At 50.1% G+C, this 19,404-nt stretch overlaps 1 protein-coding gene across 11 annotated transcripts in view; it reads right to left on the bottom strand.

Annotated features, from left to right (window-relative positions):
- Positions 1–2,318: 2,318 nt before the first annotated feature.
- ADD1 (adducin 1) overlaps positions 2,319–19,404 on the bottom strand; it is a 161,335-nt gene continuing 144,249 nt past the window's right edge. For 10 of the 11 annotated variants that reach the window (XM_075346821.1, XM_075346820.1, XM_075346823.1 and 7 more), the window contains one exon: positions 2,319–6,789. In XM_075346821.1, coding sequence (XP_075202936.1) covers positions 6,383–6,789 — 407 coding nt within the window. In that variant the 3' untranslated portion in view covers positions 2,319–6,382. The remainder of the gene's footprint in view (positions 6,790–19,404) is intronic. The other variant, XM_075346827.1, reaches the window with a different exon arrangement.

The following is a 19,404-nucleotide window of genomic DNA, read 5'->3' as shown; positions in this document are numbered from 1 at the left end:
GTTCCTTGCATGTCCCATCCCCCCCTAATCCTTCATTGACCCCTACCGTATCCCTGTCTCTATCTGCTCTATCCCCTTCTGCTCTATCCCCTTATTTGCTCCACTACCCTCCCTCCCCCCCGCTCCTGGTTTAAAAGCTCCTACATCCGTCTGACCATTTTCTCCCCCAGCACAGCTGCACCTTCCCCATTGAGGTGCAGCCCATCCCTACCGTAGAGCCTGTAGCCGACTGAGAAGTCGGCCCAGTTCTCCATGAACCTGAACCCTTCCTTCCTGCACCAATTTCTAAGCCACGTGTTTATCTCCCTAAGCTCCCGCTGTATTTCTAGTGACGCTCGTGGCACCGGTAGTATTTCTGAAACCACCTTGGAGGTCCTGGACTTCAGCTTCTCTCCCAGTTCCCTGTAATCATTTTTAAGGACCTTCCACCTGCCTCTAACTTTGTCATTAGTACCAATGTGCACCATGACCGCTGGGTTTTCCCCAGCCCCACCCAGCAATCTGTCTATCCGATCCACAATATGCCGAACCCGAGCACCCGGCAGACAACACACTGTTCGGCATTCACGGTCTCGGCGACAGATGACCCTGTCTGTCCGCCTAATTATAGAGTCCCCTACCACCAACATCTGTCTGGGCTTTGCTGCACTCCTATTTCCCTCCTTCCTACAGCAGTTGTTTTCCTGGTTGCTAGGAGCAACATCCTGCTGTAGTGACCCTAGTCCAGGCCCTTCATTCCTAATATCAGCCAAACAGGCATATTTACTAGGTTGTGCCAGGACAGGACTAGGCTCCCTGACACTTTCCCCCTACCTCTTCTTCTAACTGTTACCCAGCTACCTACCTCTGGGTCCTGATCTTCCCCACCTCCACCCTCCTCCATATCACTGGCCCCAGCCAGAGAAAGCTCAGTGAGCTCTAAACTCCTCTCCAGGTTTGCAATGCACCTTAGTGTTGCAAGCTGCTTATTTAGATCAGCTACCTTGGCTTCCAAATACGCAACATGCTGACATCGAGTGCAGACATATTCACCCGCGAACGGCTGCTCAAGGCATGCATACATCTGACAAGATACACACCTGGTAGCATTGTCCATGGAGCACCTATTAAATGGGGATAAACGTTAAAGTAGTAAAACAAAGAGAAAAAAACCCCAAAAACAATGGAAAACGTATAAGGATAAATTCAAACTATGTAATTGTCTTAAATTCAGCACTTTACTTCAGTTCAGCACCTCGCAAGCTCAGCACCTCGCTTGCACTGGCTGGTTTATATAGATGTACAATGACTATCAGAAGCTGCTAGAAGCTTCTAGAAACAGGTGTGACTAATCCTACTAATTAAATCACAAGACTAACTTTTTTTTTTTTTTTTCCTTTTTTTTATCTGTGTGTGTGACAGGGCCTTAAGGCTCTGTGCCCACGCTGCGTATTTTGACACGTATTTTCAGAAATCTGCCGCAAAATCTGCATGTCCATTGTGAAGCCAGCAAAGTCTGAGAATTCAGAAGTGCTGTGCCCACGTTGAGTATTTTTCTCTTGCATATTTGGTGCAGATTTCTTTTTTTTCTGCACTAAATCTATTACCCCCACACAAAGGCAATTGGGTTGAGCCGGGTAAAGCACCACAAATGGCGCATATAACAGATGCATCGATTGTGGGGCGGCTGTGGGCTGGTATTTTAAGCTGGGGAGGGCCCAATAACCATGGACCTTCCCAGCCTGAGACTATCAGTCTCTAGCTGTCTTTTTTTTTTAATCTGTGCAGATTATGAAAATGTGCAGGAGACTGTCTTTTTAATTTAAATAAAAACTGTAAAATAAAATAATGTTGTGGAGGAGCCTCGATCTTTGATAACCAGCCAAGATAAAGCACACAGCTGGTGACTGCAGCGCACAACTCTCTACTTTATCTATGCTGATTATTACAAATAGGCTGGGGACCACACGCCATATTGGCGTTATACTCCGACAATATTGTTTCCTAGAAGCGACCTGTGTTTCAGAGATGGATCCAGGAATATACCCCATGCGGTTTCCATCGTCCACCGGGAAATTATTCTATTTTCCCCCTTGACCTGCATTACATTCGTTACGAATACACAAATCGTACTAAATATTTGAGATAAATAATCCGAATATTTCACTATTCCCCCATCACTAATGTTCACCCATCTCATCAGGTCCAGAATCTATTTACAATGCATACAGTTTGTTTTGTGAAATCTGATGACCGATCTGTAACCAGTGCCCGGATCAGTCCGGCTGGAGGGAAAAGTCAGTCATAATCATGAGGAAATCTTCACATCAGACCGGAAATCAGGAGTTTAAACAAATTTATTTGAGAGTAAAACAAACAATACAAGGAAAGAAGAAAAAAAACAAAACAAAAACAAAACATGACCTTTTGGAAAAAAAAAAAACAACAAAAAATAAAACAAGTATCGATACATTACCATACTAAACTGTGACACAAAGACCTGGAATTCATATCAATGAAAAGTAAAAAGTTGTGTTAAGAAAAAAAAAAAATTTCTATATAATTTTTTATTTAAAAGTTATTTGTCAAACCAGAATATTAAAATGAAAATTAAATGTGTGGGTACAAATGATTAGAAGCCGGAGGTCCCGTCATATGGTCGGTGGTGGGCTGTGCATTGCTTACATAATGGGCGATCATGTAACGGGGGAAGTATGGAGTAAAGAGATTTTATCCAGTAATAGGTTTCATCAAAGTGCAATATCCTTCACATGGGTTTAATACGAGAGGAATTCATCATTAATCTATAGATATCCAGGTAAAGTATATAAAGCATTATGTTCAAAGCGTAAAACCGGAACACAGATGGGACTGTCGCTTTTCCCCTACTGTCCCCGCTTCAGGAAGCCAAGATATGCGCAGCTAAGGATCGGCACAAGAAAGATCACTGCACCGGTCTGATATGGATCGAAAGATCAAGTTTAACGCCACCAAATATCTGCTCATACCTCGGCTTTTTTGACTCATAGGAAGCAGGAAACAGAGTTAAAGGGAATCTGTCAGTAGGTTTTTGCTATGTAATCATGATACACACTGATGTAGGGGCAGAGACCCAGATTCCAGGGATGTGTCACTTAGACGCCTGTGTGTTGCACTTTCAATACAATCAGTGTTTTGAAGTGATGATCTCCTGCTGATAAGACTAGTTCTCATGTGCAGAGCAGTCAGGCTAATCTACATAACCCCACCCTCACCACTGTGATTGGCAGCTTTGTACACAGGAAGCTGCCAATCAGGGGTGTAGGCGGGGTTTTACCCATTTCATTATGACCACTACTAGAGCTATAGTAGAGAAAACAGGGATTCTGTCCAAACTACACCCAGCAGCCCAGTCTGGGAATATTTTAGTGAATCCTGCTTTGAGCAGGGGGTTGCACTAGATGACCCAGGAAGTCCATTTTATGAAGTGTCTGGAGTCAGGATCTCAGTCCCTACATTATGTTGCTTTCCGATTACATAGCAAAAACCTGCTGACAGATTCCCTTTAACTACAGTTACAGTTTTTAGTTTTGAAAAAAAGGGGATTAACGTTCTTTACATCCTAAATATAAAAAAAGGCTACATAATAGTTGTATGTAACAGCTAATACATAAATACAGTGCCCATTAAATATCGGGGTGCACGGTACATTGCCGGGTACAAGAGGGCACTTTAATACAGTCATATTCCAGGCCGTTTTACGTGACAATCCCTGTAATTCGCTTTATTTAAAGTTGCTAAATTTTGAGATTTTGGGTTCAGTAGAGATGAGAACAAGGAGACATTAGGTTTCCAGTAAAAGCAGAGATGAATGACTTCTTTAGCGTGGAAGACTCGAGGCTTGATAACATGGATTGCTATGTCCAATCAATTGATTGGTAGGAAAATTTGGGGACCTCACAAGCGACTGCAGCTCATTGGTTGCCTATACAATACAAATGTGCGGCCGACAGGTCCCAGTCGCTGCGTGACCCCCAACTGTATAATGAAGGAACCTCAGCTTTGTGAGACGAAAACAAAATCATTCCAGGTTGTCGCGAGCAGAAATAATGTAAAAGACTTGTAAAATGGTACCAAGATTTTTTTTTTCTTATACAGACAATGTCCAAAAATGTGCACCTGGGGCCTACAAATAGCTGAAGGAATCCAGTCTGCGGGGGCTAAATTCCTGCAGCCAATAATGTTCTCAGTGGTGGCTCTAGTCCAGTGATGTCAGCAACACAGTGATGTGAGGTCACCAGCTCTGATGTCATCAGACTAGTGATGTCACCACTGCAGTGGTAGCACTACCTGTGTGATGTCACCAACCCAGTGATATGTCACTAGCTCAGTGGTGGCATTACGGTCACTAGCTCTGTGATGTCACCAGCCAAATGTATCTGATGTCACAAGTTCAATGATGTCACCAGCCCAGTGAAGTGATGTCACTAGCTTTGTGATGTCACTAGGTCAGTCAAGTCATTAGCCCAATGATATCACCAGTTCAGTGGGTCTACAGCCCACGGCTCTCCAGCTGTCGTGACACTAAAAACATCCACCGTGCCTACAAACCACTGACTGATATGGTCTAACCCTCAATATGGCCGCAATCAGCAAATATGTAGGTGACAGGAACAAGCTTTAACGTTAACCTGCCCATGATTAAATGCATTGGTCTATCGTTCTGCACCAATGTGGATTATGACTGAAGGTGCATTCGGATTTTGGTTATTAAAAAGGGGTGGTCCACATTGATGTAAAGCTAAGACAGAAGGCTTTTTCCAAATACCTTCTGTTGTCCATTCTGCCTGTGAGTGGCGCTATCGCTGTCCGCTCATCCCCATCACGTGACCTGGGCCGCAGTGACCACTGATGATGAGGTCACGTCAACTTCAGGATTAAGAAGTTGACCCAGCATCCCCGAGGCAGGAGCCAGTCTCCGTGAGTGACTGGGCTGTGGGAGCCGTTCCATCGCAAGTCACAGCCCAGCATCTCATGCGCTCAATCCTTCAACGCAAGCACGAGCAAAAGAGAACGCGCGAGATGCTGGGCTGTGACGTGCGATGGAACTGCGGCCATAGCCCGGTCACAACTCATGTAGACTGGGTCCTGCCTTGGTGACGTTGGGTCACCTTCCAATTCTGGAAGTTGACGTGACATCACTGGACATAAGAAGTCACTGTAGCCCGGGTCACGTGATGCGGGGGGGGGATGAGCGGCCAGCGATAGCGCCGCTCACAGGCAGAACCCGCTCACAGGCAGAACAGACAACAGAAGGTATTTAGAAAAAGCCTTCAGTTTCAGCTTTACACCGATGTGGCCATTATGCTTTGTAGTGGACAAGCCCTTTAAGACAAAGCCATGCAGTCATCTTCCTAATAAAGCTGCCTTACAGCCAAAGGAATGCGTCCATCTTAATGTATATAATTTGCTATGTGGAGCAAGGAGTGACAGCCCCCCAAACAGGAATGGGCGGCTACTAGTGTCGGGAATCATCTATTCCAACCCAATACACACAGGTATTCCTATTCCATGGCAGAATTTAGGGTAACCCCCCCTCCATAGCTAGTAACAGATTATACGGTACAATCTGCCAGGAAGCAGTGATAATAACGTGTGCAGTGTTGTGTATGAAGTGAATGCACCTTCCATTAAAAAGTTCAGATGATTCGGCTTTTAGAACAGCAAAAGGTAATGGAAAAAGCTGTGCAGACAGATGGACGAAGGAGAAAGGAGTGTTCTGGGTAATCATTCCATGTCTTTAAGGCAGCAGCAGTTCCTAGTGGTATAAAAAGAACCCAATGATGCCAGCAATCGCCGTATGTAGCTATAATCGGTGAGCGAGTGGCTCCGGGTAAGCACTCATTAGCGGGCTGGCTAGGAAAGGGTTACAGGTAACACTTGCAAATCGGAAGCAGCTCAGTGCATAGGAATGGGAAAGAGAAAGCGAAAGCGCCGGTGTGGTGGAGTCATTCCTCTGCGCAGAGACAGCAGAAGCCTGTTATTTACAAGAGACATGCCGAGGGAAGCAGTCTTCAGGGGAGGGAGCGCAATAAGCTATATACAAGCTACATAACAGAAAACAAAAAAAAAAAGAAAAGGAAACAAAACGGACAAAAGTGATGAGGAACATCTACATGTGACCGGTGCGGAGTGAGGAGCTGCTGAACACACAGGTTAGCACCTTACATGGAAGGACACACGCTCCTGGGTAACCTTTTCACAGTCAAGCTACAACTAGCAGGTTCAGTTATTGTGGGTTCTTGCATTTCTTTATATAATGGAAAAAAAAACAAACAAAAACAAAAAAATAAACAATACGATCGGGTACATTCTAGTGGTTAATGAACTGACTCTTAGAACTTGACAGTGCTCCTGCAGCGCTTTAGGACTCGCTCTTCTTCTTGTTCTTCTTCAGGAAGGAAGGCGTGCGGAATTTCTTCTTCTTTTTGGAGGGGGACTTTCCTGGAGACTCGTCGCTGCCTGCCTCTGCCTGTGTGGCATCTGCGGCTTGGCCTGCCTCCGCCTGTGCAGTGTCCTCCGCCGCCGGCGTCGCAGGAGGAGGCTCAATGTTCTGAGGTTCGGGATCTTTAGCTCCTTCGGGAGGAGAGGTGGTGGTCTCTGTGTGGACCTGCGGGAGGTCTTCCGCAGAGGCCTTTGCTTCTTCGTTTGGTTTTGCAGACGCTGGGAAGCAGAGGGATTCGGATGGCTCGTCTGGAGTCAGGTCAGGGAGAGTCTGCTTAAAGGTTGCGGCGTCACTGTCGTCTCTGTAAGTCGGTTCGTGCTGAGATTCTGGAGAAAAGGACCAAACGCATAGAAATCAGTAAGAGCCGGAGTGACGGGGACTCGGCGCAGGAATGATATTACACACTCGCAGGTATTGTACGTCCTATCACCAGGTAACAAGAGTGGGTTTTATCATTACGATATCATTAACTAAAAAAGGAAATGTAAGTTTTTTTTAATGTAAATTTATCAGGAAGTGTGTAATACATTCACTGTACAGATTTTAGGGGAAAAAAAAAAAAAGCCAACAAATCCCACCTCGGTGTGTGTTATAAGCCAGTTACATGTTGTCAGGTATGGAAAGAAAATCATTTGGACGCGTCTTAGAATTACTGATTCCATATTAGATATTAAGGGAGACTAATAATTGGAGACGTGATGAGAAGGAATCACTGACGTAGGGCTGTGTTAGTTCTTGGTATACGTCCATCAGTTTGGGAAGAGATGGGGAGCATTAGAAATCACTGCATGTTCTACGTGGACATTTTCTACCCCCTTAAAATAAATAAAATGAAGAACGTCGTCTCACATATAGATACCACCATGCCTGGTAAATTATGTTCTAGCCAGGTCGCAGTCGTTTCTTTGGCAATGATTGGATAAGCCGGACCCCAAAAACGCCTTCTACAGCTTTGGAGTAATGACAATATTTCCATGCAAAATGCCACTATAAAGGGAGTCAGTCAGCCCAATGACTGTACAAACAAAGCACAGGCGCAGAAGGCACCCTTGGCATGGACAAAAACATCTCAGTGCACCTTCCGGCCTACTTGTTTTCCATTAGCGATGAGTGAGCACTACTGAGAATAAACCCTACCCTGAAAATAAGCTGTAACATGCAAGCGAGCCTGAGAGAGCAAGCTAGAGCACGACAGAGAACCCAAGCATGGTAGTGCCTGCTCATCACTAGTTACGAGTACTGAGCACACGAGCATGGTAGTGCCCGCTCATCACTAGTTACGAGTACTGCGCACACGAGCATGGTAGTGCCCGCTCATCACTAGTTACGAGTACTGTGCCCCCGAGCATGGTAGTGCCCGCTCATCACTAGTTACGAGTACTGAGCACCTGAGCATGGTAGTGTCCGCTCATCACTAGTTACGAGTACAGAGCCCCCGAACATGGTAGTGCCCGCTCATCACTAGTTACCAGTACAGTGCACCCGAGGATGGTAGTACCCACTCATCACTAGTTACGAGTACAGAGCCCCCGAGCATGGTAGTGCCCACTCATCACTAGTTACAAATACAGAGCACCTGAGCATGGTAGTGCCCGCTCATCACTAGTTACAAATACAGAGCACCTGAGCATGGTAGTGCCCGCTCATCACTAGTTACGCGTACAGAGCCCCTGAGCATGGTAGTACTCACTCATCACTAGTTACGAATACAGAGCACCTGAGCATGGTAGTGCCCGCTCATCACTAATTTACATCTCTCTGGAAAGGTGCACTGAACTGCTCGGTCCAAGCAAGGATGCACAGAGTGCCTGTGCTTTGTTTGCACAGTCATTTCTAGACTACCTTCTAGAGTACATTCCCATGGGACACTTAACACTGTGGACCTTCTGCAGAGGATTTTTTTTACCAGCATATTTACATTAAAATGCTGGGTAAAGCTTCACTTTGCTCCCACTCCATTGCAAAAGGTTGAAATTGGGGAAGAAGGGAATTTTGTTTACTTACCGTAAATTCCTTTTCTTCTAGCTCCAATTGGGAGACCCAGACAATTGACAATTGGGTGTATAGCTACTGCCTCCGGAGGCCACACAAAGCACTACACCCAAAAGTGTAAGACCCCTCCCCTTCTGCCTATACACCCCCCGTGGGATCACGGGCTCCTCAGTTTTAGTGCAAAAGCAAGAAGGAGGAAAGCCAATAACTGGTTTAAGAACAAATTCAATCCGAAGAAACATCGGAGAACCGAAACCTTTCAACATGAACAACATGTGTACCCGAAAAAACAAAAATCCCTAAGAAAACAGGGCGGGTGCTGGGTCTCCCAATTGGAGCTAGAAGAAAAGGAATTTACGGTAAGTAAACAAAATTCCCTTCTTCTTTGTCGCTCCTAATTGGGAGACCCAGACAATTGGGACGTCCAAAAGCAGTCCCTGGGTGGGTATAATAACCCTTCGTGATAGGACCGTAACAACAGCCCTTTCCTACAGGTGGGCAACTGCCGCCTGAAGGACTTGTCTACCTAGGCTGGCGTCCGCCGAAGCGTAGGTATGCACCTGATAGTGTTTGGTAAAAGTGTGCAGACTCGACCAGGTAGCCGCCTGGCACACCTGCTGAGCCGAAGCCTGGTGCCGTAATGCCCAGGACGCACCCACGGCTCTGGTAGAATGGGCCTTCAGCCCTGAGGGAACCGGAAGCCCAGCAGAACGGTAGGCTTCAAGAATTGGTTCCTTGATCAACCGAGCCAGGGTGGATTTGGAAGCTTGCGACCCTTTGCGCTGACCAGCGACAAGGACAAAGAGTGCATCCGAGCGGCGCAGGGGCGCCGTGCGGGAAATGTAGATTCTGAGTGCTCTCACCAGATCCAACAAATGCAAATCCTTTTCACATTGATGAACTGGATGAGGACACAAAGAAGGTAAGGAGATATCCTGATTGAGATGAAAGGGGGATACCACCTTAGGGAGAAACTCCGGAATCGGGCGCAGAACCACCTTGTCCTGGTGAATCACCAGGAAGGGAGATTTGCACGACAGCGCTGCTAGCTCGGACACTCTCCGAAGAGACGTGACCGCTACTAGAAAAGCCACTTTCTGTGAAAGGCGAGAAAGGGGAACATCCCTCATAGGCTCGAAAGGCGGCTTCTGAAGAGCAATTAGAACCCTGTTCAGATCCCAGGGCTCTAACGGCCGCTTGTAAGGAGGGACGATATGACAAACCCCTTGCAGGAACGTGCGTACCTGAGGAAGTTGTGCTAGGCGCTTCTGAAAAAATACAGATAGCGCTGAGACTTGTCCCTTGAGGGAGCTGAGCGACAAACCTTTTTCCAAACCGGATTGCAGGAAAGAAAGAAAAATAGGCAACGCAAATGGCCAGGGAGAAACTCCCTGAGCAGAGCACCAAGATAAGAATATTTTCCACGTCCTGTGGTATATCTTGGCGGAGGTTGGTTTTCTAGCCTGTCTCATGGTGGCAATGACCTCTTGAGATAATCCTGAACACGCTAGAATCCAGGACTCAATGGCCACACAGTCAGGTTCAGGGCCGCAGAATTCTGATGGAAAAACGGCCCTTGAGACAGCAAGTCTGGTCGGTCTGGTAGTGCCCACGGTTGGCCTACCGCGAGGTGCCACAGATCCGAATACCACGACCTCCTTGGCCAGTCTGGAGCGACGAGGATGGCGCGACAGCAGTCGGACCTGATCTTGCGCAGCACTCTGGGCAACAGTGCCAGAGGTGGGAACACATAAGGAAGCCGGAACTGCGACCAATCTTGAACTAAGGCGTCTGCCGCCAGAGCTCTGTGATCGTGAGACCGTGCCATGAAAACCGGGACCTTGTTGTTGTGCCGAGACGCCATTAGGTCGACGTCCGGCCTCCCCCAGCGGCGACAGATCTCCTGAAACACGTCCGGGTGAAGAGACCATTCCCCTGCGTCCATACCCTGGCGACTGAGGAAGTCTGCTTCCCAGTTGTCCACGCCTGGGATGTGAACTGCGGATATGGTGGAAGCCGTGTCTTCCACCCACGTCAGAATCCGCCGGACTTCCTGGAAGGCTTGCCGACTGCGTGTTCCTCCTTGGTGGTTGATGTATGCCACCGCTGTGGAGTTGTCCGACTGAATTCGGATCTGCTTGCCTTCCAGCCACTGCTGGAAGGCTTGTAGGGCAAGATACACTGCCCTGATCTCCAGAACATTGATCTGAAGGGTGGACTCTTGCTGAGTCCACGTACCTTGAGCCCTGTGGTGGAGAAAGACTGCTCCCCACCCTGACAGACTCGCATCTGTCGTGACCACCGCCCAGGATGGGGGTAGGAAGGATTTCCCTTTCGACAATGAGGTGGGAAGCAGCCACCATCGAAGAGAATCCTTGGCCGCCTGAGAAAGGGAGACGTTCCTGTCGAGGGACTTCGACTTCCCGTCCCATTGGCGGAGAATGTCCCATTGTAGTGGACGCAGATGAAACTGCGCGAAAGGGACTGCCTCTATTGCTGCAACCATCTTCCCTAGGAAGTGCATGAGGCGTCTCAAGGGGTGTGACTGGCCTTGAAGGAGAGATTGCACCCCTGTCTGTAGTGAACGCTGTTTGACAAGCGGAAGCTTCACTATCGCTGAGAGAGTATGAAACTCCATGCCAAGATAAGTTAGCGACTGGGTCGGGGTTAGATTTGACTTGGAAAAGTTGATGATCCACCCGAAAGCCTGGAGAGTCTCCAGCGCAACGTTCAGGCTGTGTTGGCATGCCTCCTGAGAAGGCGCCTTGACAAGCAGATCGTCTAAGTAAGGGATCACAGAGTGTCCCTGAGAGTGCAGGACTGCAACTACTGCTGCCATGACCTTGGTGAAGACCCGTGGGGCTGTCGCCAGACCAAAAGGCAGGGCTACGAACTGAAGGTGTTCGTCTCCTATAACGAAGCGTAGAAAACGCTGATGCTCTAGAGCAATCGGTACGTGGAGATAAGCATCTTTGATGTCTATTGATGCTAGGAAATCTCCTTGAGACATAGCGGCGATGACGGAGCGGAGGGATTCCATCCGGAACCGTCTGGTTTTCACGTGCTTGTTGAGAAGTTTTAGGTCCAGAACGGGACGGAAAGACCCGTCCTTTTTTGGTACTACAAACAAATTGGAGTAAAAACCGTGACCTTGCTCCTGAAGAGGAACAGGGATCACCACTCCTTCTGCCTTTAGAGTGCACACCGCCTGCAGAAGAGCATCGGCTCGGTCGGGAGGCGGAGACGTTCTGAAGAATCGAGTTGGAGGACGAGAACTGAACTCTATCCTGTACCCGTGGGACAGAATGTCTCTCACCCAACGGTCTTGGACCTGTGGCAGCCAAATGTCGCCAAAGCGGGAGAGCCTGCCACCGACCGAGGATGCGGAGAGAGGAGGCCGAAAGTCATGAGGAAGCCGCCTTGGTAGCGGGTCTTCCGGCTGTCTTTTTTGGGCGTGACTGAGCCCGCCAAGAATCTGAGCTCCTCTGATCCTTTTGAGTCCTTTTGGACGAGGAGAATTGGGACCTGCCCGAGCCTCGAAAGGACCGAAACCCCGACTGTCCCCTCCTCTGTTGGGGTTTGTTTTGTCTGGGCTGAGGTAAGGATGAATCCTTACCCTTGGACTGTTTAATGATTTCATCCAAACGCTCACCAAACAGTCGGTCACCAGAAAATGGCAAACTGGTTAAGCACTTTTTGGAAGCAGAATCTGCTTTCCATTCCCTTAACCACAAGGCTCTGCGCAAAACCACGGAGTTGGCGGACGCCACTGCCGTACGGCTCGTAGAGTCCAGAACCGCATTAATCGCGTAAGACGCAAATGCAGACATTTGAGAGGTTAAGGATGCCACCTGTGGAACAGATGTACGTGTGACCGTGTCAATCTGTGTAAGACCAGCTGAAATAGCTTGGAGTGCCCATACGGCTGCGAATGCAGGAGCAAACGACGCGCCGATAGCTTCATAGATGGATTTCAACCAGAGCTCCATCTGTCTGTCAGTGGCATCTTTAAGCGCAGCCCCATCCTCCACTGCAACTATGGATCTAGCCGCAAGCCTGGAGATTGGGGGATCCACTTTGGGACACTGGGTCCAGCTCTTGATCACGTCAGGAGGAAAGGGATAACGTGTATCCTTAAGCCGTTTAGAGAAACGCTTATCTGGATAAGCGTGGTGTTTCTGGACTGACTCTCTAAAGTCAGAGTGGTCCAGAAAAGTACTTAATTTACGCTTGGGATACCTGAAATGGAATTTCTCCTGCTGTGAAGCTGACTCCTCCACCGGAGGAGCTGGGGGAGAAATATCCAACATTCTATTGATGGACGCGATAAGATCATTCACTATGGCGTCACCATCAGGTGTATCCAGATTGAGAGCGGTCTCAGGATCAGAATCCTGATCAGCTACCTCCGCCTCATCACACAGAGAATCCTCCTGCTGGGACCCTGACCAGTGTGATGAAGTAGAGGGCCGCTCATAGCGAGCTCGCTTAGGCTGTCTGGGACTGTCGTCCGTGTCAGAGCCGTCACCCTGGGATGCATGGGACACCCCCGGAGCCCGGAGCTGTGCCAACTGAGGGGGACCAGGGAGCAATGATTCAACAGTGCCCATGGTCTGAGTTACTGGTCTAGACTGCAAAGTTTCTAGAATTTTAGTCATAGTCACAGACAATCAGCAAAAACTGCAAACTCTGTCCCCGTCACCTGGACAGTATTCACAGGTGGTTCTCTCTGGGTCACCTCCAGCAGGGGCCCCGGCTGAGCAAGTGCCACAGGGGCCGAGCACTGCACACAATGGGGGTCAGTGGAACCTGCCGGTAGAATAGCCTCACATGCGGTACAAGCAGCATAGAAAGCCTGTGCCTTGGCACCCTTGCTTTTTGCGGACGACATGCTGTTGTCTCCTCTGAGCAATCTAGGAGGGTATATAGCCAAGAATCACCAGCGACCGTTTAGTGCAATGTATAGCATGCAAGCATAAAGAAGGGAATTTTGTTTACTTACCGTAAATTCCTTTTCTTCTAGCTCCAATTGGGAGACCCAGACAATTGGGTGTATAGCTACTGCCTCCGGAGGCAGTAGCTATACACCCAATTGTCTGGGTCTCCCAATTAGGAGCGACAAAGAAAATACAATTGTACACTTCGGCACTAGTGGGGTCAGCACCGGAGGTGCCGCTTACCGCCCCGCTCAAAGCGGGTGTGTGGTCGCCAGAATCCCGTGCCTGGGTCTCCCAGAACTTGTCTCCCCTCTCCAGCTCAAACTGCACACAGGAATGGCTGCCGGCGTTCTGTGAAGAGGGGCGGACCGTGGGCGTGCCTCAGACAAAGTGCGGGAAACTGGCGTCCCACTGTGCGCAATGTGAGGGCTGGAGTATGTAAAGTAGACTCCAGCCCTCGGCGCTGACGTTCTGTACAGCGTCCCGCCCTTCCCCTGACTGGCAGGCCTGGGGGCGGGAGCGAAACGAAACTAGGCCGCAAAAGCCGGGGACTCTAGTAATAAGCGCGGCCGTCAAATATGCACGGCCAGCGCGGAAGTCCCCGGCGCACCACAAGTCCCAGCCGCGCCGCAGTGTAAACTGCCAGCAGCGGCCGGCGCGGCAGTTCCCAATACAATAACTCCCTCAGCAAGCTGTGGTAGTGTGGCACAAGCGCGCAGCGCTGTTGTCCCCGGCGCACTAACACACCCAGCAATGCTGCAGTGTGCGCGCGGTCTGTACGGGGACACAGAGTACCTTGACGTAGCAGGGCCTGTCCCTGACGATACTCCGCTCCATATCCAGCAGATTCCCCGGGGGCTGTGGATGGAGCACGGTCCCATGTGCCTGGAGACCGGTAAAATCCCACTTCACCCAGAGCCCTAAGGGGGATGGGGAAGGATGCAGCATGTGGGCTCCAGCCTCCGTACCCGCAATGGGCACCTCAACCTTAAACACCGCCGACAAAAGTGGGGTGAGAAGGGAGCATGCTGGGGACCCTAGTATGGGTCCGCTTTTCTTCCATCCGACATAGTCAGCAGCTGCTGCTGACTAAACAGTGGAGCTATGCGTGGATGTCTGACCTCCTTCGCACAAAGCTTGAAAACTGAGGAGCCCGTGATCCCACGGGGGGTGTATAGGCAGAAGGGGAGGGGTCTTACACTTTTGGGTGTAGTGCTTTGTGTGGCCTCCGGAGGCAGTAGCTATACACCCAATTGTCAATTGTCTGGGTCTCCCAATTAGGAGCGACAAAGAAAACCATCTTCAGAAATGGTCATGCTGTAGATTTCCGTTCAATTTACTCTTTTCTAAGAAATCTCATGCACAACGCTGGCGTCATAACATGCAGTGGAAAATCGGAGTTAAAATTCTGCGCTGTGAATTTTGCTGCAAGTCTGTGGCGAAAAATACAATTAAAGATCTCGATCTTCACATCCCTTCAGTGCGTAGGGAAAGATCTGGGATCAAAATCCACAGCATAAAAGAAGGGAATTTTGTTTACTTACCGTAAATTCCTTTTCTTCTAGCTCCAATTGGGAGACCCAGACAATTGGGTGTATAGCTTATGCCTCCGGAGGTCACACAAAGCATTACACTTAAAAGTGTAACCCCTCCCCTCTGCCTATACACCCGCCCGTGCATCACGGGCTCCTCAGTTTTGGTGCAAAAGCAGGAAGGAGGAAACTTATAAATTGGTCTAAGGTAAATTCAATCCGAAGGATGTTCGGAGAACTTAAACCATGAACCAAGAACAATTCAACATGAACAACATGTGTACTCAAAGAACAACCAGCCCGAAGGGAACAGGGGCGGGTGCTGGGTCTCCCAATTGGAGCTAGAAGAAAAGGAATTTACGGTAAGTAAACAAAATTCCCTTCTTTGTCGCTCCATTGGGAGACCCAGACAATTGGGACGTCCAAAAGCAGTCCCTGGGTGGGTAAAGAATACCCCGGTAATAGAGCCGAAAGACGGCCCCTTCCTACAGGTGGGCAACCGCCGCCTGAAGGACTCGCCTACCTAAGCTGGCATGTGCCGAAGCGTAGGTATGCACCTGATAGTGCTTCGTGAAAGTGTGCAGACTCGACCAGGTAGCCGCCTGACACACCTGCTGAGCCGTAGCCTGGTGCCGCAATGCACAGGACGCACCCACGGCTCTGGTAGAATGGGCTTTCAGTCCTGAAGGAACCGGAAGGCCAGAAGAACGGTAGGCTTCAAGAATTGGTTCCTTGATCCACCGAGCCAAGGTTGACTTGGAAGCTTGCGACCCCTTACGCTGGCCAGCGACAAGGACAAAGAGCGCATCCGAGCGGCGCAGGAGCGCCGTACGAGAAATGTAGATCCGGAGTGCTCTCACAAGATCTAACAAGTGCAAATCCTTTTCACATTGGTGAACTGGATGAGGACAAAAAGAAGGTAAGGAGATATCCTGATTGAGATGAAAAGGGGATACCACCTTCGGGAGAAATTCCGGAACCGGACGCAGAACCACCTTGTCCTGGTGAAACACCAGGAAGGGAGCTTTGCATGACAGTGCAGCTAGCTCAGACACTCTGCGAAGTGATGTGACTGCCACTAGGAAGACCACCTTCTGCGAGAGGCGAGAAAGAGAAATATCTCTCATTGGCTCGAAAGGTGGTTTCTGAAGAGCCATTAGCACCCTGTTCAGATCCCAGGGTTCTAGCGGGCGCTTGTAAGGGGGGACTATGTGGCAAACCCCCTGCAGGAACGTGCGTACTTGCGGAAGCCTTGCTAGACGCTTTTGAAAAAATACAGAGAGCGCCGAGACTTGTCCCTTAAGAGAGCCGAGAGACAGCCCCTTTTCCATTCCGGATTGAAGGAAAGACAGAAAAGTGGGCAAGGCAAATGGCCATGGAATAAAACCCTGATCAGAGCACCAGGATAAGAAGATCCTCCACGTCCTGTGGTAGATCTTGGCTGACGTTGGTTTCCTGGCCTGTCTCATAGTGGCAATGACCTCTTGAGATAACCCTGAAGACGCTAGGATCCAGGACTCAATGGCCACACAGTCAGGTTGAGGGCCGCAGAATTCAGATGGAAAAATGGCCCTTGAGACAGCAAGTCTGGTCGGTCTGGTAGTGCCCACGGTTGACCCACCGTGAGATGCCACAGATCCGGGTACCACGACCTCCTTGGCCAGTCTGGGGCGACGAGGAGGGCGCGGCGGCAGTCGGACCTGATCTTGCGTAACACTCTGGGCAGCAGTGCCAGAGGAGGAAAGACATAAGGCAGTTGAAACTGCGACCAATCCTGAACTAAGGCGTCTGCCGCCAGAGCTCTGTGATCTTCAGACCGTGCCATGAATGCCGGGACCTTGTTGTTGTGCCGGGACGCCATTAGGTCGACGTCCGGCTTCCCCCAGCGGCAACAGATCTCTTGAAACACGTCCGGGTGAAGAGAACATTCCCCTGCGTCCATGCCCTGGCGACTGAGAAAGTCCGCTTCCCAGTTTTCTACGCCCGGGATGTGTACTGCGGAGATGGTGGAGGCTGTGGCTTCCACCCACAGTAGAATCCGCCGAACTTCCTGGAAGGCTTGCCGACTGCGCGTGCCGCCTTGGTGGTTGATGTATGCCACCGCCGTGGCGTTGTCCGACTGAATTCGGATCTGCCTGCCTTCCAGCCACGGCTGGAACGCCTTCAGGGCTAGATACACTGCCCTTATCTCCAGAACATTGATCTGAAGGGAGGACTCTGGCTGAGTCCAGGTACCCTGAGCCCTGTGGTGGAGGAAGACTGCTCCCCACCCTGACAGACTCGCGTCCGTCGTGACCACAGCCCAGGATGGGGGCAGGAAGGATTTCCCCTTCGACAAAGAAGTGGGAAGAAGCCACCACTGAAGGGATGCCTTGGCTGCCCGAGAAAGGGAGACGTTCCTGTCGAGGGACGTCGATTTCCTGTCCCATTTGCGGAGAATGTCCCATTGAAGAGGACGCAGATGAAACTGTGCAAATGGAACTGCCTCCATTGCTGCCACCATCTTCCCTAGGAAGTGCATGAGGCGTCTCAAGGGGTGCGACTGGGCTCGGAGGAGAGATCGCACCCCTGTCTGTAGTGATTGTTGTTTGTCCAGCGGAAGTTTCACTATCGCTGGGAGAGTGTGAAACTCCATCCCGAGATATGTCAGCGATTTTGCCGGTGTCAGTTTTGACTTTGGGAAATTGATGATCCACCCGAACCTCTGGAGTGTCTCCAGAGCAATGTTCAGGCTGTGTTGGCATGCCACCCGAGAGGGGGCCTTGACAAGAAGATCGTCCAAGTAAGGGATCACTGAGTGTCCCTGAGAGTGTAGGACTGCAACCACTGTTGCCATGACCTTGGTGAAGACCCGTGGGGCTGTTGCCAGGCCGAAAGGCAATGCCACGAACTGAAGGTGTTCGTCCCCGATGGCGAAACGCAGGAAGCGCTGATGCTCTGGTGCAATCGGCACGTGGAGATAAGCATCCTTGATGTCGATTGAGGCTAGGAAGTCTCCTTGGGACATCGAGGCGATGACAGAGCGGAGAGATTCCATCCGGAATCGTCTGGTTTTCACGTGTTTGTTGAGCAGTTTGAGGTCCAGGACGGGACGGAAAGATCCGTCCTTTTTTGGTACGACAAACAAGTTGGAGTAAAAACCGTGACCCCATTGCTGAAGGGGAACGGGGATAACTACTCCTTCTGCCTTCAGAGAGTTCACCGCCTACAGAAGAGCATCGGCTCGCTCGGGGGGCGGAGATGTTCTGAAGAAACGAATCGGAGGACGAGAATTGAACTCTATCCTGTAACCGTGAGACAGAATGTCTCTCACCCATCGGTCTTGGACATGTGAGAACCAGGCGTCGCAAAAGCGGGAGAGCCTGCCACCGACCGAGGATGCGGTTAGGGGAGTCCGCAAGTCATGAGGAGGCCGCTTTGGGAGCGGTTCCTCCGGCGGTCTTTTTAGGACGTGCCTTAGACCGCCATGAATCAGAGTTCCTCTGATCCTTTTGAGGCCTGTTGGACGAGGAGAATTGAGACCTGCCTGAGGGCCGAAAGGACCGAAACCTCGATTGTACCTTCCGTTGTTGAGGTCTGTTAGGTTTGGACTGGGGTAAGGACGAGTCCTTACCCTTGGATTGTTTAATGATTTCATCCAATTGCTCGCCAAACAGGCGGTCGCCAGAAAACGGCAAACCGGTTAAAAACTTCTTGGAAGCAGAGTCTGCCTTCCATTCACGTAGCCACATGGCCCTGCGGACTGCCACTGAATTGGCGGATGCTACCGCTGTACGGCTCGCAGAGTCTAGTACCGCATTCATGGCGTAGGACGCAAACGCCGACGCCTGAGAGGTTAATGACACAACCTGCGGAGTCGCGGCTCGTGTGAGTGCATTAATCTCAGACTGACAAGCTGAGATAGCTTGTAGTGCCCATACGGCAGCAAATGCCGGAGCAAAGGACGCGCCGATAGCCTCATAGATGGATTTCATCAGGAGCTCTATCTGCCTGTCAGTGGCATCCTTTAGTGATGCACCATCTGCCACTGCAACTATGGATCTGGCCGCCAGTCTAGAGACTGGAGGATCCACCTTGGGACACTGGGCCCAACCCTTGACTACGTCAGGGGGGAAGGGATAACGTGTGTCATGAAGTCGCTTAGTAAAGCGCTTATCCGGAAAAGCTCGGTGCTTCTGGACTGCGTCTTTGAAGTCGGAGTGATCAAGAAACGCACTCCGTGTACGTTTGGGAAACCTAAAATGAAATTTCTCCTGCTGAGAAGCTGACTCCTCAATCGGAAGGGGTGGAGGAGAAAGATCTAACACCTGATTGATTGATGCTATAAGGTCGTTTACTATGGCGTCCCCTTCAGGCGTATCAAGGTTGAGCGCGGCGTCAGGATCAGAGTCCTGATCTGCCGCATCTGCTTCATCCTCCAGAGAGTCCTCATGCTGAGACCCTGAACAGTGTGATGAAGTCGAGGGACGCTCCCAGCGAG

The sequence above is a fragment of the Anomaloglossus baeobatrachus genome, chromosome 1 (assembly GCF_048569485.1).
Source record: "Anomaloglossus baeobatrachus isolate aAnoBae1 chromosome 1, aAnoBae1.hap1, whole genome shotgun sequence".
NCBI classification, from domain to species: Eukaryota; Metazoa; Chordata; class Amphibia; order Anura; family Aromobatidae; genus Anomaloglossus; species Anomaloglossus baeobatrachus.
Note: the sequence above shows the minus strand (reverse complement) of the source record. Positions and strands in the feature narration are given on the sequence as shown.